General features: G+C 44.9%; 2 protein-coding genes across 5 annotated transcripts in view; one reads left to right on the top strand and one right to left on the bottom strand.

Annotated features, from left to right (window-relative positions):
• Positions 1 to 18,532, bottom strand: part of LOC138652748 (putative nuclease HARBI1) — a 114,473-nt gene extending 95,941 nt beyond the window's left edge. The window contains exon 1 of one of the 3 annotated variants that reach the window (XM_069743145.1): positions 18,431 to 18,532. Coding sequence is in view for 1 of the 3 variants with exons in the window: in XM_069743144.1 (XP_069599245.1) it covers positions 18,431 to 18,455 (25 nt within the window). In the remaining 2 variants the exon portion in view is untranslated. The remainder of the gene's footprint in view (positions 1 to 18,430) is intronic. The other 2 variants (XM_069743147.1, XM_069743144.1) reach the window with 2 other exon arrangements.
• A 67-nt stretch (positions 18,533 to 18,599) lies between these two features.
• The window catches only part of GTF2E2 (general transcription factor IIE subunit 2), an 82,857-nt gene continuing 75,738 nt past the window's right edge, over positions 18,600 to 25,718 (top strand). For both annotated transcript variants that reach the window (XM_069743139.1, XM_069743138.1), the window contains exons 1-2: positions 18,600 to 18,731; positions 19,553 to 19,710. In XM_069743139.1, the coding sequence (XP_069599240.1) occupies positions 19,557 to 19,710 (154 nt within the window). In that variant the 5' untranslated portion in view covers positions 18,600 to 18,731; positions 19,553 to 19,556. The remainder of the gene's footprint in view (positions 18,732 to 19,552; positions 19,711 to 25,718) is intronic.

The following is a 25,718-nucleotide window of genomic DNA, read 5'->3' as shown; positions in this document are numbered from 1 at the left end:
CAGAACACTGCCCCCATCCCTTATGGGAAATATGCAAATGCATGTAGAAAAGCCACGGAGACACCATCACATGTTTCTCAACTCAATGTTTTGGCATAGGTGGTTTTCCTTTTTGGATGCTGCCCTTCCCGTGGTTGTTCCTTCCCGGTGAAAGACCTGGCTATTTATTGCTTGCGTTGAGAAACACGCGGTGTTGGATGTTTTGATCTCCCCGAGGTCATTCATCCTTATGTTTATAGTCCTTTTACTAGGCACTGCTCCTAATAGCCAGTTTCCTACTCCACACTGATGAGGGGCAAATACCCCGAAACAGCTGTCTGTGGATGGATACCATGTTTTGGCATAGGTGGTTTTCCTTTTTGGATGCTGCCCTTCCCGTGGTTGTTCCTTCCCGATGAAAGACCTGGCTATTTATTGCTTGCATTGAGAAACACGTGATGGTGTCTCCATAGCTTTTCTACATGCGGTCCTCAGAGGGGGCACACCCGGAGCTACGCTACTGTCACTGTATCGGTGTGCACAGCGCGCCGATACAGTTACATCCTGCGGCAGAGCAGGGAGACACGATCTCCCTGCTCTGCCACTGGCCGCCATGGGGCCCCAGACCAGGCGGGGTGGCCCGGTGCCAGCAGTGGGCCCCCCCGCCGTCATCGCAGGGACAGCTGTATCGGCTTTTAGCCTGTCGCTGACACTGACAGGGGGCGCGATGACGTCACTGCCCGCGGTCCGGAGGTGAGTATTCATTGTTTTTCTTTTATGGTGGTGCTGCCTTATACTACAGAGTCTCCGATGCTGCCTTACAGAGTCTGCCTGTGGGCAGTGGGGCTGCCTTATACTACAGTCTGTCTGGGGGGGTGCTGCCTTACAGAGTCTGCCTGTGGGGAGTGGGGGTGGCCTTATACTATAGTCTGCCTGTCGCTGACACTGACAGGGGGCGCGATGACGTCACTGCCCGGCGCCCGCGGTCCGGAGGTCAGCGGGAGCAGCGCAGGAACCAGGAAGAAGAGAAGTGAGTGTTCATTGTTTTTCTTTTATGGTGGTGCTGCCTTATACTACAGAATCTCCCGGAGGGGTGCTGCCTTACAGAGTCTGCTTGTGGGGAGTGGGGGCTGCCTTATACTAGAGTCTGCCTGTGGGGAGGGGGGGCTGCCTTACAGAGTCTGCCTGTGGGGAGGGGGGCTGACTTATACTAGAGTCTGCCTGAGAGTAAGGGGGCTGCCTTATACTACAGAGTCTGCCTGTGGGGGGGTGCCTGCTTAGCATCTGCCTGTGAGGAGGGGGGCTGCCTTATACTACAGAGTCTGCCTGTAGGGAGGGGGGCTGCCTTACAGAGTCTGCCTGTGGGGAGTGAGGCTGCCTTATACTACAGAGCCTGCCTGTGGGGAGGGGGGCTGCCTTATACTACAGTCTGCCTGTGGGGGGTGCCTGCTTACAGAGTTTGCCTGTAGGGAGTGTGGGCTGCCTGTGGGGAGCGAGGCTGCCTTGCAGAGTCTGCCTGTGGGGAGGGGGGCTGCCTTATACTAGAGTCTGCCTGTGGGGAGGGGGGCTGCCTTATACTAGTGTCTGCCTGTGGGGATGGGGGGCTGCCTTACAGAGTCTGCTTGTGGGGAGCGGGCTGCCTTATACTATAGTCTGCCTGTGGGGAGGGGGCTGCCTTATACTAGAGTCTGCCTGTGGGGGGTGCTGCCTCACAAAGTCTGCCTGTGGGGAGTGGGGCTGCCTTATACTGGTCTGCCTGGGGGGGTGCTGCCTTACAGAGTCTGCCTGTGGGGAGTGGAAGTTGCCTTAGAGTCTGCCTGTCGGGAGGGGGGCTGCCTTACAGAGTCTGCCTGTGGGGAGTGGAAGTTGCCTTAGAGTCTGCCTGTCGGGAGGGGGGCTGCCTTACAGAGTCTGCCTGTGGGGAGGGGGGCTGCCAAATACTACAGTCTGTCTGTGTGGGGGGTGCTTCCTTATACTACAGAGTCTGCCTGTGGGGGGTGCTGCCTCATACTACAGAGTCTGGCTGTGGGGAGGGGGCTGCCTTATACTACAGAGTCTGCCTGGGGAAGGGGGTGCTGCCTTATACCAGAGTCTGAATGGGGAAGGGGGGTGCTGCCTTATACCACAGAGTCTGACTGGGGAGGTGCTGCCTTATACTACAGAGTCTGCCTGTGGGGGTTGCTGCCTTATACTACAGAGTCTGCCTGTGGGCGGTGCTGCCTTATACCACAGTCTGCCTTTGGGGGGTGCTGCCTTATACTACAGAGTCGTCCTGTGGGGTGCTGCCTTATACTAGAGGGTCTGCCTATGGGGTGCTGTCTTATATTACAGAGTCTGCCCATGGGAGCAGCCTTATGCTATAGAGTCTGCCTATGGGGTGCATTATACAATATAGAGTAGGCCTATAGGGAGTGTATTATACTATATGGAGTCCTATGGGGAGTGCATTATACTATATTGAGGACTATCTGGTGCATTATACTATATGGAGGCCATCTAGGGGGCCATCATACAGTGTGGGGGTCATCTTACAGTGTTGGAGCCATCAAACAGTTTGGGGGCTACTAAGGGGCCAGTATACTGTGTGGGTGGTACTATACAGTGAGGGGGCATTATACTGTGTATAAAAGAGCATCATACTGTGTATAGGGGAGCTGTAAGGGGGGGACTCGGGACATTATTAAGTGTAAAGTGGGCACTTATTATTAAACGGGAACTCAGGTTTCTGTGACTGTCAAAGGTGCACACAGGGCATTATTACTTTCTAGGGGGCAAAATATGGGCACTGTTTTTAAGGGCATTTGCACCCGGTATTACTGTATTATAAAGGGGTGCTTTAGAATTTAGAGGGCACAGAGAACCACACAGCAGGTGCAGTAATAGGGACACATACGGCAGCAGCGGCTCAGTATTGGGGTGTCAGGTGCAGTAATAGGGTCACATAAGGCAGCAGTGGCTCAGTATTGGGGTATCAGGTGCAGTAACAGGGACACATGGCAGCAGCGGCTCAGTATTCGGGTATCAGGTGCAGTAATAGGGACACATACGGCAGCAGCAGCTCAGTATTGGGGTATCAGGGGCAGTAATAGGGTCACATAGGGCAGCAGCGGCTCAGTATTGGGGTATCAGGTGCAGTAATAGGGACATATGGCAGCAGCAGCTCAGTATTGGGGTATCAGGTGCAGTAACAGGGTCACATAGGGCAGCAGCGGCTGAGTATTGGGGTATCAGGGTCAGTAATAGGGACACATACGGCAGCAGTGGCTCAGTATTGGGGTATCAGGTGCAGTAATAGGGACACATACGGCAGCAGCGGCTCAGTATTGAGGTATCAGGTGCAGTAATAGGCTCCCATAGGGCAGCAGCGGCTCAGTATTGGGGTATCAGGGGCAGTAATAGGGACACATACGGCAGCAGCGGCTCAGTATTGGGGTGTCAGGTGCAGTAAACGGGTCACATAAGGCAGCAGTGGCTCAGTATTGGGGTATCAGGTGCAGTAACAGGGACACATGGCAGCAGCGGCTCAGTATTCGGGTATCAGGTGCAGTAATAGGGACACATACGGCAGCAGCAGCTCAGTATTGGGGTATGAGGGGCAGTAATAGGGACACATGGCAGCAGCGGCTCAGTATTGGGGTATCAGGTGCAGTAATAGGGTCACATAGGGCAGCAGCGGCTCAGTATTGGGGTATCAGGGGCAGTAATAGGGACACATACGGCAGCAGCGGCTCAGTATTGGGGTATCAGGTGCAGTAATAGGGACACATACGGCAGCAGCGGCTCAGTATTGAGGTATCAGGTGCAGTAATAGGGACACATACGGCAGCAGCGGCTCAGTATTGAGGTATCAGGTGCAGTAATAGGCTTCCATAGGGCAGCAGTGGCTCAGTATTGGGGTATCAGGGGCAGTAATAGGGACACATACGGTAGTAGCGGCTCAGTATTGGGGTATCAGTAGGATGAGGAGTTTGTGCAGGTTGGGAATAGATGGTGATGGCTGGAATATGAGAAGTGAAACGTGTCTTTGTTGTATTCTCATATAACGTTCTGGATTAAAAATAGACCTTTATTTTAACCCCTTAATGACCGCCAATACGTCTTTTAACTGACCTGAGATATAAGAGAATAGCCTCCCCATACAGATGACAATCCAGCATCTATCGGTTGTACACTATAGCTAACAACTTGCTGTACCAGCCACGATCAGTATTTGCACCATCTAAATCTGTTTAACCCCTTAGATGCTGCTGTCAATAGTGACTACATCATTATAAATGGTTAACAGAGTGTGGGGGCTTCTTCTTTGTCACAATTGGTGCCCTCAGATCATGATTTTGTGGCCCTGATGTTTGCCATGGCAATTCATGACCAAATAGTGGCCTTAGAGTCTGACGGCTGTAGTAACCTGTTTAGAAGTTAGCAACATTTAGGTGGTAAAAATACACATTTTCATTTCTGTCATACCACTTTGCATTAATTCCTGTAAAGCATCTGAAGGGTTAATAAACTACCTGACAGCAGTTTTCAATATGTTTAGGGGTGCTGTTTTTAAAATGGTATCACGTTTGTGGGTTTCCCAATATATGGGACCCCTAAAGTCACTTCAAACATGGATAAGTCCCTAAAAAAATAAATTTTGTAAATTTCTTTGAAAAAATGAAAAATTGCTGCTACATTTTTAAACCTCCTAAAATGCTAACAAAATAAAATAACATTTTACAAATAGTGCTGATGTAAAGCAGACATGTGGGAAATGTTATTTATTAATGGTTTGCTGTTGTATGACTATCTGGATTAAAGGGATAATCATTCAAATTTAGAAAATTGCTAATTTTTTTACATTTTTCTCAAATTTTTGATATTTTTTTATAAATAAACACAAAAAATGTTGAACAAAATTTACCATTATCATAAAGTATAATGTGTCACGAAAAAACAATCTCAAAATCACTGGGATTTGTTGAAGCGTTGCAGAGTTATTACCACATAAAGTGACACTGGTCAGATTTCAAAAATTTGGCTCGGTCACTAAGGGGTTAAACCTTTTTTAAAATGGTAAACACGAAAACACACAAATACAAAAAGTGCAAGGTGCATAAGACAGGAGACACTTAAAGTCTATGCGGGGTACACACTATAACAATGGGGTAGTTTAATCCCCAATAAAATGTTCCTGAAGTCTACAGCCCCTTCTTGCCGGTTAGCACAGAGACTCACTCGTATGGGGTATAAGAAATTACTTCATGGAACAGGATAATAAGGGACTGTCCATCCAGGGTCATGCCCCTTCAGTGCAACCTCCACATATTGAGGTAGTTAAACTTCTGTACTCAATACATCAATACTCAAAAAACATGAGTCCGCAGTATACTTGTACTCCAACAGGAGTGACTTCCATTTATGCAAGGGCCCTATAATCACATTTGGGTCCGAATATCATCCACAAATAAGACCTTCATCAACCATATATTGTCCCTTAGGAACGATATATAATTTACTAGCATTTTTGGATTCCACTATATGCTGCACTTGTTTGTTGTATTCTCTGCAGACGATTCCTGGCTGGAAGAAGTTGTCATGTCGGTCTGGGCCAGATGGAAAAGACGTGAAAAGTGAAGACTCATTCAGAAAGAACATCAGCGGTAAGTCATTATCTGTAACTGTGCTGTAATCTCTTATATGTTCTGTAGGGCTGGTATTTACTGCCCTACAAAAAAAGACAAGGCCAGAAATAAGTCCTTTAATTGAAATAATGACACGGACTCCTTTAATATTATCAATTAAACCATATTGCATCACCTAATCCAAGCAAAGCCCTCAATCTCCTGAAATAAAAAGAAAAGAAAAAAGCAACACTATACCATACTATAGAACCAGAAACACATGGGCTACTTGCACATTGAACAAGTCTGTAAGAAACTGTTCACACCACCAAAAAACTTGAAGACACAAAAAGAGCACAGAGAGGTCAAAAATACTCTGCTGTAAAAAAAAAATCACAGTAATAAGCAAGTGCTTGTCAAAAGATGAAAAAACAGGGTATTTAGCTGATACTTTTTTTGCAAAAAAATGTATACTAAGCTGCTCCACCAATCGTCAAGGTATACCCATGTAGAGCAGTCCTAACTAATGTATATAATCCCTATCTGATGTATTTAAAAACCTGATCATCTGTATAGTACCTGTATAAGCAGGGTTCAGAGAGGGAATATCCATGTGGACATGCTGGATGGAACAGCTTTAGTGCAATTGACCCACGAGGAGTGGTGGACTCCCCACTTTTGTAGAAACAAGAGAACAATTATGGAACCAGAAACACATGGGCTACTTGCACATTGAACAAGTCTGTAAGAACCTGTTCACACACCACCCAAAAACTTGAAGACACAAAAAGAGCACAATGAGGTCAAAAATACTCTGCTGTAAAAAAAAAAATCACAGTAATAAGCAAGTGCTTGTCAAAAGATGAAAAAACAGGGTATTTAGTTGATACTTTTTTTGCAAAAAAAATGTATACTAAGCTGCTCCACCAATCGTCAAGGTATACCCTTATAGAGCAGAACCATACCATACTAGTCCGCTGAGAAGATATACATCCTGTCCCATGACGAATCCAGCTCTGCTAAATCTGGATGCCTTTGGCTGAACAGTGGCATGATGCACCATCCAGCTTGACATCCAGAACAGCAGAGCTTGCAGCTGATCACCGTAGGACATAACCCCGTCCCCGGAAGTCATATGCACTTCAGTTCTCACGATCAGCTGTTCCAGAAAACTGCAGTGAACGTGACTGTCGGGGACGGGGTTATCTCCATTCACTATGCAAGTTCTCACGGTCAGCTGACCGTGAGATCTCGAGTGCACGTGATCGCCGGTGACCGAGTTATCGCCGGTCATCAGCGGTCGGAAAGCTCTGCCACCTGGAAGGTGGCATCATGCCACTGTTCAGCCAAAGGCATCCAGATGTAGCAGCGCTGGACTCGTCATGGGACAGGATGTGTATCTTCTCGGCAGACAGATATGGTATATTGTTGTTTTTTATCTTATTTTTATTACAGGTGATCGAGGGCTTCACTTGGATTAGGCAATGCAGTAAATATGGCTTACCGTACTTTAGAATATTAAAGGAGTCTGTGTGATTATTTCAATTAAAGGACTTTATTCTGGCTGTCTTTATTTACCATTTAACTATGGGATTAGTAATTGATAGGTGTCTTATTGATGCTTCTCCATTACTAAGCCGTGAGCTTGATGTCACCGGACAATACAAAGGTGACATCAACCCCACAAATATTACCCCACTTGCTACCACTACAGGGCAAGTGGGAAGAGCCGGGTAAAGTGCCGCAATTTGCGCATCTTTGGATGTACCAATTTTGGGGTGGCTGCGGGCTGGTATTTTTAGGCTGGTGAGGGCCAAAATCCATGGGCCTCGTCAGCCTGAGAATATCAGGCCGCAGCCGTCTGCTTTTTCCTTGGTTATTTTTGCTAACCATCCAAGGTATGCAGATTGCTGCAGCCTGGTATTCTCAGGCTGGTAACGTTCGAGGATATTGGATTCTTACCAGCCTGAAATACCAGTCCCCAATAGCCTACTTCACTATGGCTGGTTAACAAATAAAGGGGGACCCCACGTAATTTTTGTAAAAGTATTTTTTTATTACAAGAAAGGATGAAAGGACATTAAAACTGACCTCTCTCGGTGCTTTCAGCCACTTCCTCTGTAATATACTTTCGGTTGGTCACAAGATTCACCATATGTAAATTAGCACACATGCGCAGTAAGCTGCGTTCCCGCAGTTAATACACCTGTGTTTATGAACATAATGGGGTTTTACCGCATGGAATGATAGTCTATGGGAATTTTATGCTGTGGAAACGGAGGGTCTCCGCAACAGAAATGGACATGCTGTGGTCAGGAAAGACGCGCCGCATGTCCTTTTACGCAGGTGAGCCAAGGGTGTCTTTTAACGCATAGTGGAGATGGGATTTCATGAAATCCCTTCCACTATGCTGTATCTTGCCGCTGCGGGTTGGATGCTGCAGATGTATGCAGCGTTCAACCCGCAGCATTTACTGACCGTGGGAACATACCTAAAGAAATCACGAAGGGGCAAAAAGATTTTCAGACAACTGTATATCATAAGACATTAGAAGACTCTGTTTATTTCCTTGAGAGACTTTTCTATACATGTTTTCATGTTCGGTGCAATGCAGATGGCATTGTGCAGGAAGGGGGAAGAGGTGAGTTGTGACACTACCTACTGGGAATGGTGGATTCTGTTCTACTTCTGGAACTCCACACTGATCACAAGAACGGGGCCCCCATAAGTCTCATTGCCCCCAGAAATGAGTGGAGCAGCTAATTGTGCATGCGTGCAGCTGCTCGATTGTAAGGGCCAGCTCACACGGCAGGTTTTCAAACAGAATTTTACTGCGGACAGGTACGCTGCAGTTAAAACCCGCTGTCCCGCAATCCTCATCGCTGTCTCCTACAGAGATGAATGGGAGGCATGTAGGAAGCGTCCACCGTGGATATTCAGCAGAATGTTGGCGTGGCTGTCCATGCCAAAATTATGCTTGAAGATCTGCCATTTGAAATGACCCTAATAATTATCCTATATGTTGTGTATAGGAGATAAGTATTAGGTTACTAGAATATCCCCTTTAAGACAGGCAACTGTACCTTATTTAATGCAGGCAGCAGTCACTAGGGTTGAATTAGCAGTACTTAGTAGTTTGCTGGCAGTAGACAAAGACGGCCTCTGACTTCACGCTGCACAAGCAGAGAGGGGGCATAAAAGTAGTGGGTGGATGGGCCAGCGGGTGGGAGACTGGGATGTCGGATGGGGAAATGGCAGGTCAGATGGGTGAGTGGGCACATACACCTAATCCCTTTCTGGCAGTCCTGAATATAATGTGCCACAAGGACCCGGGCACGCCAGCAGCGTAGAGACAGAGGGTGGGCCGGAAGCACCTGACGTTACCGATATACAATACAATGTAGGTAGCTGCAGCTGTTAGTGACTGGGGCCCCGGTGCTTAATAAAGCAAAGTCATTATCACGGGTCCCAGCATTCCATGCAGTCTGCCAGGCCGCTTATACAGTGGCTCAGCTGTGCTACCTTAGTGTAGGCTGTGCAGCGTATCTCACCCAGTCCAGGCTTACCCCCTTTGCTTCTGTTCACTGGGCTCCATACACCAGTAATGGCAGTAATGCCCTGATAGTGGCTCGGACTAACAAATGTGTGCATTGTCCCTGTACTGAGACATCAAAGTCCTATTTATCCTACTATTGTGATATCATCTTATGCATTTCTTTGTATTATTACAAAAAACAGAAAGGAAGTGGAGGGCACCGCACTTAAACATAAAGCCTGAGGGCTCACCGTGGGCTTAAAAATACATATAGCAACCAGGAAGAAAAAAGATCATGCCCACACAAATGGGAGCTCCTCAACACATATCTAAGAAGATTATTTAAATTTTTATTGGTAAGTATCAAAAAGAATTTACACAATGTATAAATCACAGACAATAGCCACACACAAGATTAAAAACACTTAAAAAATACAACACAGACCTATACACAAATCATACCCTGATATAGGAGCTGTGATATCCCACATCCAAAATTCCCAAAAATAGACAATCATGTAATATAATACAATACAGCAAAATATGGCACCTATCATCAATATAATGGCATTATATGCCCATGTCAAATCAATGCAGCAGCAAATATATAACCACCACAGTATCACAGTACCATATGAGTCCTTAAGGCTATGTGCACACGATGCGGATTTGCTGCGGATCCGCAGCGGATTTTTCCACGCAGAAACGCTGCAGAGCCGTACTGTGATGTACAGTACAATGTGAATCAAAGGGGTAAAAAAAATAGCTGTGCAGATGGTGCGGAAAAATCAGTGCGGAATTGCTGCGGATTTCAAAGAAGTGCATGTATTAAATGGACTACGGTGGACAGGAAGTATGTGTCGGTTTATTATTTTTGATTGGTTGCAGGGAGACGCGGGCATCGGGGATTAGGTGTTCGGTGAGTATGTATATTGTATGTGAATATGTATGTAATTATGTAAATGTTTTGATTTTTTTTTACAATTGTACACAGGCGCCGGATGATGAGACTACTCATCGGCTCATACTGTCTCTGTTATATGTGACAGCAGACATAGCTAGATGGGAGTAGTAGTCCCATCAGATGACGCCTAAGTACAATCACTATGGGCTGTTCCTCGCATGGGTACACACATGCAGACGCGGACAGACATGCACATATTCTCCGCTCACACATTCTCCGCCCACACACACTTCCTCTGTCTGACGTCATTTCCCTTTGATAATTCTGCAGCGTTTCTGCTGCGGATTTGACTGACTCCATGGAAGACAATGGGTGTAGAAAAGCTGCAGATCCGCAAAAAGGATTGACATGCTGCGGAAAATAAAAGCTGTGAATAAGGACGGAAATTTCCAGATCATGTGCACAACAATTCAGGAATGTCATTGATTAACATTGCTTTAATAATCCATTGCAGATTTATAGCATTTCTGCACGGAAAAAACGCCGCGGAAACGCAACAAATCTGCAACGTGAGCACATAGCCTTACTCTTCATATTTTTCAGTATTTGCCTTTGCGGACAGCATTAAATTTGAAGGGGTTTTCTTTGTTAAAGAATGCCATTTTATAGTCAACTGTCGACGGACACCTACTTAATGAATAGTTAGACTTACCTGCGGTTGAATTCTTGATCATTACAATTTTACAGTGTAAACTTTAGCTTTGTGCCTAGGACTTTCATTGGGGTGTACTCACATTTGCAACATGGTCATGAATGATTTTGCTAGGAAAATTACATTTTTGGGTTCGCAAAATAAAAAAATCTTGTCTGCAATCAATGGTCCACATTTGTTTAATTAAGTACTTTGTAGTATGGTATAGTAGAAAATGTGGATTCTGAAAGGAAACTAAAGGATTTCTAACAAATCTGTTGGTGTGCACTCATTTATGTTGTGCACTGTATGTGTTAATTGGTAATAATCTTAATCTCACTGGCGGTTTAGTAATGTATAGTAATCATTTTGCCTGTGGTGTAATGGAAATCAAACCCCATTTCCTGGTAAGCCATTTCATGGTGGTACAGATTTTCTCTGGATTTGCTACAATTTTAATGATTCTGAAATAAAGTATTGAAGATTTTTTTATATATGCCTGCTGAGCCAGACTAACTTTTCTTTTTGTACCATTTGATGTGATACCAGAAGAGTGGCATGGTCTTGGACCCCGTATACATCTTACAATTATCTAGTGAGCTGGCAGTCTCTGATTTTAGTGTTAGCGCTCATTCAGATGTCAGTTTTTTAAAGGACAGCACTAGTATCTGAAGGTTACTTCAAATGTCCGATTTTTTCCTTTGACCCAGTGGTAGTGGTGGCACCCTAAATAATCAAGTATGGCTGTTCTACTCTTCCTTGTCTAACCCTATACAACACCTACTCTGAGCAAACTGAAAGACACGTGTAAAGCCCCCTTAAAAAGATGCATATTTACACCACGTCTCAGAAAACAAATTTGATTACAGGCTGTATGCTAAATGACCATAAGAGAGCAAAGTCGCATAGAAATATAATCATTTATCTGATCTTACATAAAGAAATTTCTGCTACAAAATCTAAAATTAAGCTCTTGTCTTGACTTCTTGACTTCAAATTCCTGTTGTGACTCTTCAGAAGCTTGTGCGCCTCACTTCAGTTAAAGGGGTTTTCGTAAAATTTCAAGTTATCTTTCATTGGGTATTTCGTTCTGACCATGGGGGCTCCGAAACAGGGCTCTGAAACCCCAAAAACTACAGAGTTCCATCTTGAATGGGGAAGAGATGAGCATGCTGGGCCTCTGTTCCTTTGATTATGAATGTGACTTCCGGAGAAATACAAACGCTATACTTGGCCATGCTTGTGCATCCGTCTCACTAAAGAAAGGGCTATACAGTGCCCAATTCTCGAGAATGTTGGGGGTCAGAGTGGTTGGGCCCCATACTGGAAGCAAGTTATCCCGTATCCTGTAGACAGCAGATTACTTCTGATTTTGGGAAAACCTATTAGACTCACTGGGTAAGGTGGACTCTCTAAGCTCAAGGTCTGGGTTGGCAGGCAGATGAAACAGATAGTAGAGGTGGTTGGTGCAGCATGCAGGTAAGGCACACAGGAAACAGGTAGCAGAGGTAACTGGAACTGAAAAAAACACAAATAGGTAGCAGAGGTCCTACAATCTGCAGGCGGTCAGGAGACACTCTGGTAGCTGAAGGCGGACACGTAGCAGAGTCCTGGAAAACCAGGAACAGGTAGATGAAGCCGCAAACTGGAGAAATCCGGGACACTGCTGACAGGTAGCAGAGTGCCTGGAAGACCGGGAACAGATAGCAAAGGTACTGGAAGCTGCAAACAGACTGGAGACATCCCAGAGCCAGAAGACAGGTGGCAAAGGTCCTGAAAGACCGGGAACAGGCAGCAGAGGTACTGGAAATCACAGGCAGACCGGAGATGTTTGGGAGACTGCAGATAGGTACTGGAAGCTGCAGGCAGAAAGGAGACTTCTTTGAGACCGCAGACAGGTAGCAGAGGTCTTGAAATCCTGTGAACAGGTAGCAGAGGTACTGGAATCTGCAAGCAGACTGGAAATGTCTGGTTGACTGCAGACAGGTAGCAGAGGTGCTAGAAGCCGCAGACAGACACGAGACATACTGCATACCGCAAACAGGTAGCAGAGGTACTGTAAGCCACCTGCAGCCAGGAGATGTCCAGTAGACCGCAGACAAGAAGCAGAGGTACTGAATGCCGCAGGTGATGTCCTTGAGACCTTAAACGCAACTTGTTGCGTCCCCGTGCCGTCGGCGGGCGCATCAAAATTACGCATCCACATGTCCTGTGTACCCAATGTTAAAGATAGGTACGCAGGATGCATGCAGAAGTAGGTGGACCTAAATGGAATAAGTGCGGAAGTGGGCGGAGCTTCAGGAAGGAAGTACGCAGCCGTCCACAAAGCCCCGCTATGCAAGTGTGAACGTAGCCTAAGGGAACACATCACATTTGAAATGACTTTGGGGGGCCTATATGACAGAATATAACCAAAAATGGCACCATTGTAAAAACAGCACCCCTGAAAGTACTCAAAACCACATTCAAGAAGTTTATTAACCCTCCAGGAGCACCGTTTAACTTTTTGAATACAAAAATGGCTGGAATCGAGAGCGGATGCAATGTCACGTTTGGAGAGCCCCTGTTGGGCCTAGGCAGTGGTAACCGCCACAAGTGACACCATTTTCGAAAATAGACCCCTCGAGGAATGTATCTGGATGCGTGGTGAGCACCTTCAACCCCCACGTGGGTCACAGAAGTTTATAATCTAGAGCTGTGAAAGTGTAAAAAAAATAAATAAATTAAAAAAAAAAAAAAAATCACATTTTATCCACAAAAATGTACTTTTAGACCCAATTTTTATTTTCACAAGGGTAACAGAAGAAAGAGACCTCAAAATTTGTTGTGCAATTTCTCCTGAGTACGCCGATACCCCATATGTGGAGGAAAACTTCTCTTGGGCACATGGCAGGGCTCGGAAAGGAAGGGGTGAAGTTTTGGAACGCAGACTTTGATGGAATGGTCTGCGGGCGTCATGTCGTGTTTGGATGTGCTTAAACAGTGAAAAAAATACACAACTTAGCCCATTTTGGAAACTACACCCTCAAGGATTTTATCTAGGAGTATAATGAGCATTTTGTACCCACAGGTACTGCACAAAATTTTATAACATTAGGTTGTCATCATGTTTTCACAAAAATGTTGTTTTAGCCCCAAATTTGTAATTTTCACAATGGATGGTAGGAGAAAACGGACCCTATATTTTGTTGCACATTTTGTTCCGAATACGACGATACCCTATATGTGGCCAAATACTTCTGCTTGGGCACATGGCAGGGCTATTTGCCTGGGATAGATTATGAATGCTATGTCGCATTTTAAGAGCCCCTGATATGTGAAAACAGCAGAAACCTCCACAAGTGACCCCATTTTGGAAACTAGACCCCTCAAAAAATCAATCTAGGGATGTAGTGAGTATTTTGAATCCATAGGTGCCACACAGAATGTTATAATATTGAGATGTGGAAATGTGACATTTTAGTGGTAAAAATGACATTTTTGCATGTGCTGCAAATTTGTCAGATACACAAGGGTTAATAGTGAAACTAGATCCCATAATTTATTGAGCACTTTCTTCCGAACGTGGTGTTGCTCCAAATGTTGTCAAAAATTACTGTTGGGTCACACGTCAAGGCTGAGAAGGAAGGAGCGCTATTTGGCTTTTGGAGCACATATTTTGCTAGAATAGTTTGCGAAGCCCCGAAGCTACCAGAACGGCAGAAAAAAAACGAAACGTGACCCTATTGTAGAAACTACTCCTCTCAATGAATTCATCTACGGCTGCAGTGACTATTTCTTAACATCCATGTCAGGCTTTTTTTTTTAAGAACTGCAAATCTGCCAGATTAGTACCCATACATTATGTCCCCATACAGTGTAGAGTCCCCATAAATTGTGCCCAGCTTGTGCTTCTGGAGATACACACCTGTAAATGAAATGCCTTCTCCGCACTACAATAATGCCAATCATGTGGCCGCTTACTGTAGTTTATGCACAGTGTGGCTCAGAAGGAAGGGGGCATTTGGATTTGGGAGCACAGAATTCACTGGATTTTCCAGAATTTTTGTTCTACCAGTATAGGGAACCCCCTATAGTTCCAGTGACAGACCTAGGTGGAGGCTGCTTTTGTGCAGGATAAATTAGGGTTTTTATTGGTAATATTTTGGCATACATTATATTTTTCAATCGCTTCCAGAATAAGGCCGGGTTTACATTCTTGTGTTCTACGCTGAGCACTTATGTTGGGGTTTCCGTGTAAATCCCACAAAAATGTGATTCAGACGAAACCCAAAATGGAATCATCTCCCATAACGAGGCAGATGGAGACACTTGGAACTCCGTTTGGCATCACAGATCTGTGATCGTCCACACTTGTGTGATAAAAAGATGCATAAGACACCACCAGAACACAGTCCAAAGTGACTTGATCTGCCTCATAAGTGAGTGGTTAAGTATGGGGTTTTTGGAGGTAGAATGAACAGACAGCAGTACAAGAATAGTTGTTCCTTTTACTTTTGCACGGCTTACCGTTTATGTGATAAAGCGGATTCATTCTTCGGGTCGGTGTGATTACAGCGATACCATATTTATAGTTTTTATTTTAGGTTTTGTTGCTATCACACAGTAAAAATGCTTTTTATAAAAAGGTTAATGTCCTTTATTCCATGTGGTGGGACAATTCTTTAACATGCAGAGAGAGCGGGGAAGTGATGGAGGATAACAGCCGTTTCCCGCCTATCCCAGCGCTTCTGCGGGTCCAAACATGTTAAAGGATTGTGCCGCCACATGGAATAAAGGTAATTAACCCTTTTTAAGAAGCAATGGCAAGTGCGGTTTCTTTTTTCAATACTTAATGCACTTGGTCTTCAACACATTTTTCATGTCCTTACTGTACAAGTGCTGCAATTTTGTTGAATGTAATTTTTTTTTACCCCACAATGATAAGCATTAGTAAAATAGGGGGCAGGGGTCTGAAGGATCAGTGACGTGTCATGAGCCCATAAGGATGAATAAGAGAACAAAGCACCATATAAAGCCCCGCCAACACAGGCCCGCCCTGAATCACGAGCATATAATTAACTGAAAACTGTAAATACAGACTAAACATCAACCACAAGACGGATTTCATCAACCAAAGGTATCATTTAAATCAGTATAACGGCGGCGACCTGACACTGTGTAGGTTACTGTGCACAATCCTGCTGGCAGGATCCCTTTAAGCTCCTAGCTCATCAGTAATTTTTTTAAAGGCTTATAAAAATATCAGTGCAATGTTTTCCCTAATTAAGAATAGTGTACTGTATATGAAATAAGCTGCCTCATAAACTGGACCTTCTTTTCCGACATTCCATTCTAGCGTGCAGACTAGATTGGAGCAGTTAGAATGAGGTCCAACTTCTGGACTCAGTAATCCAGACTGCTGTGGCATTATTAAAACTTTAGGCTACACTCATACAATGAGTTTTTCATGTTGCAGATTTTCTGAACCATTCTTCATCTATTAAGTAAATTAGATTACTTGAATGTTTTTCTGCTCATGCTGAACACAGCTGAGAAATAAATATGGAGATCTGCACTGCCTCATAGAATATTGGTCCGAGTGCAATCCGATTTTTTTTCGGATTGCCCTTGTACGTTTTATACACAAGTGTGAGAGAGTCCTTATGCTCACCTCTAGTGCCGGTGCCGTTCTACTGTGGCTCACGTTTCATTATGTCACGCGAGCCCTGCACCCAATCAGCGCTGGCTTCACTCTCCTCGCCTTCAGATGTATCAGACATCAAGGAAGTGAGTGGCCAAGCCGCAGCTCTGACTTCCTCTTGATGTATGATATGTTCAAAGGCAGAGAGGGAAGCCAATGTCACATGAGCCCTGGGAGCGCTAGTGCCGGCACCAGAGGTGAATAGAAGGCCACATTCAGTATTTGGTGAGTTTTCTACCTCAGTATCTGTAAGCCATAACCAGGAGTGGGTGATAAATACAGAAGTGGTGCATATGTTTCTATTATACTTTTCCTCTGATCGTTCCACTCCTGGTTTTGGCTTACAGATACTGGCTTACTGACCTAATACTCAACATGTGAACACGCACTAATACTCAACATGTGAACACGCACTAATACTCAACAAGTGAACACGCACTAATACTCAACAAGTGAACACGCACTAATACTCAACAAGTGAACACGCACTAATACTCAACATGTGAACACGCACTAATACTCAACATGTGAACACGCACTAATACTCAACAAGTGAACACGCACTAATACTCAACAAGTGAACACGCACTAATACTCAACATGTGAACACGCACTAATACTCAACAAGTGAACACGCACTAATACTCAACAAGTGAACACGCACTAATACTCAACAAGTGAACACGCACTAATACTCAACAAGTGAACACGCACTAATACTCAACATGTGAACACGCACTAATACTCAACAAGTGAACACGCACTAATACTCAACAAGTGAACACGCACTAATACTCAACATGTGAACACACACTAATACTCAACATGTGAACACGCACTAATACTCAACATGTGAACACGCACTAATACTCAACAAGTGAACACGCACTAATACTCAACATGTGAACACGCACTAATACTCAACAAGTGAACACGCACTAATACTCAACAAGTGAACACGCACTAATACTCAACAAGTGAACACGCACTAATACTCAACAAGTGAACACGCACTAATACTCAACATGTGAACACACACTTAGTGAGGTTATTTTTCTGGGCCTACCGTGGTCATTGAGAAGGGGTTAGCAGAGTAGTGCACACAAAAAGCGCCAACTAAATGCGTAAAAAAGTGAATATATGCATTTCTATGTAAAAACAACTTTGAGATCATTAGTTTACTCTTTTGGGTTATTTTAAAGGGAAGCGGTCAGCAGATTTGGCAGATGAGTTACGGCCACTGCCTTTCAGGGCTGATAAGCAGCATTCTATAATGCTGTAGATAAGCCCCCGGTCCAACCTGCAAGATAGGAAAAATAAGCTTTATTATACTCACCTGGGAGGGGGGGGGTTCCAGTCAGATGGATGATGCAGGTCCAGCGCCTCCCATCTTGCTTCATCGCTCCCAGGCATCACACTCCTGCACAGGCGTACTTATCTGCACTGTTGAGGGCAGAGCAAAGTACTGCACTGTGCAGGCTCTGGGCCCCTCTGACCTTTCCCGGCGCCTGCGCACTGCAGTACTTTGCCCTCAACAGTGCAGATAAGTACACCTGCGTTGGAGCGCGATGCTGGGGAGCGATGAAGCAACAGGAGGGCAGCGTCACAAGAAGATGGGAGGCGCCGGACCAGGACCTGCGACACCCATCGGACCGGACCGCCCCCGGGTGAGTATAACTTATTTTTCTTCACTTGCAGGTCAGATCGGGGGCATTATAGAATGCTGTAGATAAGCCCTGAAAGGCAGTGGTCGCACCTTATATCGGCCAAAACTGCTGACAGGTTCCCTTTAAGTATGAGATTTGAGTGAAGCGGCCACAACTAGTCGGCAAGTGCAGGTCACAAGATGTCCGCTGTAGCCGGCAGAGCTGAATCCTAACAGTTTGCACATGCCACACCATTAGCATTCGGTCAGCTACTTTTCTAAACGTTTATTATAATCTCCATACAACACTCTGTACTAGAAAGAAATAGCATTAACCCAATAAATCAGCTAAGAACTAGGAGCAGCTCCCTGTAAGGACGCCATACTGGCCTGCTCTGCGGTCTGCACGGAACATTCTGCCTCCAGGACACCACTAATCACTCCATTCTAGTCACAACTGCCTGTGACGTCATCAGTGCTGCGACCGCTACTGCCGTGACGTGCCAAAGCGCGACACAGGTTGTGTTTCTTTTTTTTTTTTTTGTAAAACTTTATTGACAAAGAATAATGACAATGTTAAATCTGACCGGCGAGCGTGGGACTGGTGGGAACTGACGTCGCGGAGGCTGCGGGCTGATTGGCCGCTCCGAGTGCGGTACTTTGCAGCGAGTTTCGGGTCACGCGTGGAACTGTGAGTGAGATTCCTCGTCGAACAATATGGTGAAGCATTGGAGATGGTCTGGGTGCCAGTATGGTGGCTGGGGCTCCCGGGGTGGGCACAGCTCAGCAGTGTTATGCCAGTCTCCTCCATGTCTGTGCCCGAGCTGCTGCAGGGCGAGTGTAGTCTCATCTCCCCCAAGATGTTGGCACCCACACCGCCTGCAGTCCTGGGCAGCTGGCCGGGCAGGTGGCGGCTGAGTGCCTGCCACTGGCCACTTTGCTCCTTTTTGTTGCCTCCTTTCCTTGTTCAAATACATTTGTTTTATTTTTTTATTAGAAGTTGTGCATTTTTTAAATTAATGTGTATAAATTATTAAGGGAAGAAGTCTGAAGTATCTGACTCAGGAGCTGCGCTCATGTCCTGCTCAGCAGTATTACACATAATTTATGGGTTGATTTCTTTGCCTTAGTGGATTGGATGGGTTCTTACCCACGCCGGGTGAGAATCTCACGTCAATAGCACTTTTAGAAAATTTGTGATGTGTTCCATACTCCTGTCACCCGCTATACATGCCAATGATGCTGTTAGTTTGGGTCCAAGACCTACACATTTACCTGGATTTGGCCCTAAATAAGGCCGTGTAAATTGGTGTAATCAGTCCAGGTAGTAGTTAGTAGACGTATTGATTGACTATACTAGTGCAGCTAATGTTACTTGTATATAATGATGGACATTATCCTGGAAGCGCACATTTTGTCCTTTCAGTCTGTGGCTGAAGATATGAAGCTATCTATTGTGTATTGGAGATAATTCTAGTGCAGCATTTTAAACAAATTTTGTCTTCTTCCCAGCACCATGGATCCTGCACTGTTGAGAGATCGGGAGCTCTTTAAGAAGAGAGCTTTGAACACTCCCGCAGTAGAAAAACGCTCTTCTGCCTCAGAGTCATCGAAGAAGAAAAAAGCCAAGGTTGAAATTAGTGGGACATCCAGCTCAAAGCAGGGCTCAGGTTAGCGCATCTAAAAAATCTTTGGTAGCAAGTAATAATGGTACGTATCTATTCACAGGGCCCAGTCTAGCGGCTGCGTCAGTAATTTGTGGCGGGAGCCCTGCAAACTTCCTCCTGCTTGTCTTCATCCTCGGTTCCTCTATTAAGTAGCCTGAAATCATCTTTGCAAGTTGACAAAGATGTGACATGTTCCAGCCTTCCAAAGCTGCAGTTTCTGGGAGGTAGGAAACCGCCACAGATCCCTGACCTGGCTGCTGGACCAGGAGTGGCAAAACGATTCACACCAACCATAGCCGTGATCACATGCATATTTATACAGAACTAGATGGTGGCCCGATTCTAACACATCGGGTATTCTAGAATATGTATTTATGTATGTATATAGCAGCCACGTAGTATATAGGAGCCATATAGTATATAGCAGACAAATACTACGTGGCCTGTGCTATATACTATGTGGCTGCTATATACATACATATTGTAGAATACCCGATGCGTTAATACAGGCCACGCAATATATAACACTGGCCACGTAATATATAGCACAGCCCACGTAGTATATAGCAGCCACGTAGTATATAACACTGCCCACGCAGTATATAACAGTGGCCACGTAATATATAGCACAGCCCACGCAGTATATAGCAGCCACGTAGTATATAGCAGCCATGTAGTATATAACACTGCCCACGCAGTATATAACAGTGGCCACGTAATATATAGCACAGCCCATGCAGTATATAGCAGCCACGTAGTATATAGCAGCCATGTAGTATATAACTGCCCACGCAGTATATAACAGTGGCCACGTAATATATAGCACAGCCCACGCAGTATATAGCAGCCACGTAGTATATAGCAGCCATGTAGTATATAACACTGCCCACGCAGTATATAACAGTGGCCACGTAATATATAGCACAGCCCACGCAGTATATAACACTGTCTCTATGTAGTACATAGCAGCCACGCGGTATCTAACACAGCCCACGTAGTATACAACAGTGTGGACACCATATCCCTGTTAAATAAATAATTAAAATAAAAAATAGTTATATACTCACCCCTGGGATCCATGGGTTCAAGAACTAACAGGCAGGTAGTTGCTACCTGCCTGTTCTGTTCGGCGCCGATCTCTACCTTCACAGATCGCTGAATCGCTGGCAGGAGCGGCTTCCTCTGACGTCACATTAACAGTCACAGCTTCTCTTCCTCTCCACTCTGTTGACGGGGAGTGACTGCCGACATCTTGCTAATTTGGCCATTCATTATTTATTATTTTTTGTTATATTTGATTTTTTGTATATTATGTATTAGCATCATATATATTCGTGATTGATATACATGGTATTATTTTTTTTCTTTTTTATTATTTGTCTTTGGGGCTTGACTCATGTGGTAGTTTTAGTGAGCTGCTTGTCTCTTTATAAGCATACATTGTAATATAGCAGCAGGACATTACACTTACATATATGGTCATGGCCTCATTTATCAATGAATTGCGGTAACAGTTTTGTAATTATCCTCTCCCTCTGTCCCCTTATCCCCAAATGTACCTTACTGAATCCAGTTCATCTATTTTCCCACACTGCGCCCCTGGCTGTGCGCGTGCGTGGTCTGTGTCCTGGGGTTCCGGTTCCCCGCGTCCATGTTTTCGTGGTTACGCTGGGTACTCCGTTCCCATGTGGCCGGTCATGTGACGCGGGGACCGGAAGTCCTGGACCTCCCGACTGCGCACGCGCCGGATATACCCGGGCCGCAGCGCTCGGATTAAGACGCTATATAAAGCGTCTCAGCGCACACTATAGCCACCCCTGACGAAGGAAAGAAGAATCGTTCCGAAACGCGCGTCGAGTGAGCGCGCACACTGGCTTAACCACCGCAGGTACATATTGATTAGATTCATGGCACCAACTTGTTAAAACTCTTGATTCATGGGTACCATTTAGGCTGATTATTTGCACTTGTGCACTTTATCTAAACCGTTACCGATAGTCACTGTGTATGTGAAGCCTTTTTCCATTTATATTAATTCCCTTTATGGTTTAGTCCCTGGAGTGGACATGGATACATAATAGCAGGATAGGGTATATATCTATTTATCTCTCATTTTGTCCCCTCTCTCTCCCCTTTTATGTTTTGCACTTTGTCACTTTTATTGGCACATTTGCACATTGGATTTTGTGGCATATGTAGTGGATTGTCTCTCTAATCAATTTTTATTAACTTAATTACACCATTGTTTACCTACACATTTTATTATTTTATTATCTGGGTGATACAACAGAGAGATTGATATAAGTCAGGAAATGTATTTCCCTCCTACTGCCTCCCCCCCTTTTTTTGCAGTGGTCACTTTAATTTAGCACAGTATAATTCAGTGGTATATATTAAACAGCTTTTTTCACAATATTTTGAAACAATATATAAAATTGTTTATATTTATATTTATTTTTAGCAATTTTTTTTATATTTTTCTATTTTTTTACTTTTTGGTGCAGTCATATTATTATACATAGATATAGACTACATCCTGTTGGTTGGTTTTTGCTATATATATATATATATATATATATATATATATATATATATATTATAGCTTTTTTTATACATATTGTCAGAGTGCGCAAGCTTTTATTGATTTATATTTATTTTGTTTGAGTCTTTTACATAATTAACATATTAAATTTGATTTATATGTAATCATAGGCATTCTATCAATAAAGCCATATTTTCCCTTATCCCAGCCTTGGTTGAATCTTTTTGGACTTTGTCCCATGTTGCTTTACGTTGGTGTTAGTTCTCCTTCACAGTGGGTTTTCACTGTACTCCTGCACAGCGCACCCTATATATTTTGGATATTCTTTTACTTTAGACTATATTATTTTATATTTATTTTTATGTTTATAATCCTGGGTGTACTGTGTTATATATTTAATTAATTTGGCCACGGGAAGTTAGATGTCAATCAGCATGACGTTGGCAGTCACACCCCGTCCACAGAGCAGCCTGGAAAAGAAGAACTGATCCCTTGATGTGTAACAGCTAAATCGCCAGTAGGAGCGGTCCGTGACTGCTCTGAGCTGGTGCCATCTAAAGCAGGCCGTTAGCATGGTGGCTTAGTGGTTAGCAGTGTTGCTTTGCAGCCCTGGGGTCCCACCAAAGACAACATCTGCAAGGAGTTTGTATGTTCTTCCCGTGTTTGCATTGGTTTCCTCTGGGTTCTCTGGTTTCCTCTCCTGCTCCAAAGACATACTGATAGGGAATTTCTATTGTGAGCTCCAATGGGGACAGTGTTGATAATGTCTATAAAGCGCTGTGGAATTAATGACACTATGTGAGTAAAATATATAAATTGTTGCCTCTGTTAGCAGCTACCTGCATGTTAATTTTTATGATCATTATAATCCTGGACCACTCTGATAATAACCTGAAAAATTAATTCAACAGGTTATTTAGAGTAAATTTGGACAGCATAAAAAGTAAACCAAACATGTCAGTGTTGCATCTTTTTCTATATTTTTCTCTAGTAACCACCACGACAGCACACCTGGAGGATGTTACCCCTTTCCTAATAGGGACAGGAAATGACAAGAGGTTAAATAACCCCTCCCTCATCCTCCCCCTCAGTGTTTTTTCCTGTCCCTACTAGGGATGAAGAGGTCATCCCAGGTGTGCTGTGCCGGCAGCGGTCACCAGGGGGAAAAGAGATTCTATGCCGGGCAGCTGGGGAACAGACTTGCCTCTCTTCCCCGAGCGCTGCTCCCGTCTCTCCGGACTCGGGACTTCCGCCACCAGTCCGCACCGACAAGGCAAGGTCTGGGCGGCATTCTTCGGCTGGAGGCCTCCCTGAGCTCTCCAGCCCCTCTCCTCCTCCAGCGCTGTGCGCGCGATGAGGGCTTCCGGTCTGAAGCCGGCGGCAGGAAGTGACGTCAGACGCCGGCCGGCTTCAGTACTCAGGAAGCTCCTTTGCGTTCCACGCTGGAACGCATGTCAGTTAGCGTGGATATCGGCGGTCTTTCTCCCCCCACATCTGGACATTGGAAGAGGTCCTCTCACAGGAGGACAGGTGCTGTGTCCGGTCGCCTATTTAAGAGCCCCGGACAAGAAGACGTCTCAGGTAAGACCACAGTGTGGTGAAAATCATGGAGACGTCTGCCTCGCGCTCTGCTCTTGCAGATCCCAGCACCATCCCTGCCCCAGTAAGTAATCTGGCCCAGGGTGTCCACTTCCTGATGCGGGTTGCAATCTTATGATTCCTTCTCCCCTTTATTTCAGGGGGACAAGGAACCCGCATCAGGAGGCAGATCCAAAGCTGCACGTAAATGTGCTGTCTGTGCAAAAAAACTGTCCTCTTCATATAAGAAGACATTGTGCAAAGAGTGCACAGAAAAAATTGTCAGAGAAGAGCAGTCATCTCTAATGGAAGAGATTAAAGGCTTGATCCAGCACGAGATCAGAAGCTCTCTGGCCACACTCTCCCAGCCCACACCCTCCCCCAGTACTCCTCTGGAAGCTAAGAAAAGGAAGCTTAATCCAGAGGAGGAAAGGCATGAGGAATCTCAGGAGGAGATGTCGGATGAACATCCAGAGGAAGGTGAAATATCTTTAGACTCAGAGGCTTCTCAGCAAGAGAGATACTACTTCTCCTCCAGTGACATAGAAGAACTCACAGCAGTGAGGAAGACTATGGAGATTGAAGAAGAGAAAACGGCTCAGTCAGTACAAGATGAGATGTTCGGGGGTCTTCGTTCTAAGGAGAAACAAGTATTTCCCATTCACAAGAACATCCGTGATTTAGTTCTAGAAGAATGGGAGACTCCGAAAAAGAGGTTGACCACCCCAGCAGAAATAAAGGATCGGTTTCCGGTAGATGACCAAACTGCTTCATGCTGGTCGGAGATTCCTAAGGTGGATATCCAGATCGCTAGGGTAGCTAAGAAAACCACGCTACCATTTGAAGATGCCTCCCAGTTGAAGGACCCTCTGGAGCGTAAAATGGATGGGCTGCTAAGAAAGTCTTGGGAGACGTCTGCATCTTTACTTAACATCAATTCAGTGTCTACCTGTGTGGCTAGATCAATGCACCGCTGGCTGGGTCAATTAGAGGAACACCTGTCTTCAGGCACTCCCAGGGAGGAGATCCTGGCCTCTCTACCTATCTTCCAGAAAGCGACAGGATTTCTAGCGGATGCCTCAGCTGAGTCCGTGAGGGTGGCAGCAAGGTCATCAGGATTGTCAAATTCTGTAAGACGAGCACTCTGGCTGAAATCATGGTCTGGGGACATGACCTCGAAGATGAGGCTCTGTTCGATTCCCTTTAAAGGGAATTATATGTTTGGGCCGGCCCTGGATGATCTACTGGAGAAGGCTTCAGATAAAAAGAAAACATTGCCAGAACCTAGAAACCCTAGGAAAAGACCCTTTCGCTCTCAACAAGAGCATACTCCTCAATACAGAGGCAAGGGTAAGACAGGGCGTTGGAGTTACCCAAAAGGAGGGAGAGACAGAAATCTTTCTTTCCCAGCCCCAAAACCAGAGAAAACAATGACGCCACCAGGGTAGGGGGTCGTATTTCAAACTTCCTCCCATACTGGCAAGCAATCTGCTCAGACCAATGGACGTTAACATCAGTCAGAGACGGAATAAAAATAGAGTTGATATCATATCCTCAAAAGATGTCAAGAACAACATCTTTAGCTACACCAAAGCTACAGTCCATATTGATAGCGGGAGTACAAGATCTTTTAGACAACAAAGTGATCTCCTCAGTCCCGGAGAACGAGAAGAACAGAGGACATTATTCAAATTTGTTTCTAATAAAGAAACCAAACGGGTCCCATCGAATAATAATCAACCTAAAACCTCTGAATCAACATGTCGCCTACAGAAGGTTCAAGATGGAATCAGTAAGGTCCACAGTACCCCTCATAGGACAAGATTTCGTCATGGCGACGATAGATCTACAGGACGCGTATTACCACGTCCCAATCCATCCAACTTATCGA

This window comes from Ranitomeya imitator, chromosome 1, assembly GCF_032444005.1.
Source record: "Ranitomeya imitator isolate aRanImi1 chromosome 1, aRanImi1.pri, whole genome shotgun sequence".
In the NCBI taxonomy this organism is placed as follows: Eukaryota; Metazoa; Chordata; class Amphibia; order Anura; family Dendrobatidae; genus Ranitomeya; species Ranitomeya imitator.
This window is presented reverse-complemented; position numbering and strand designations above follow the sequence as displayed.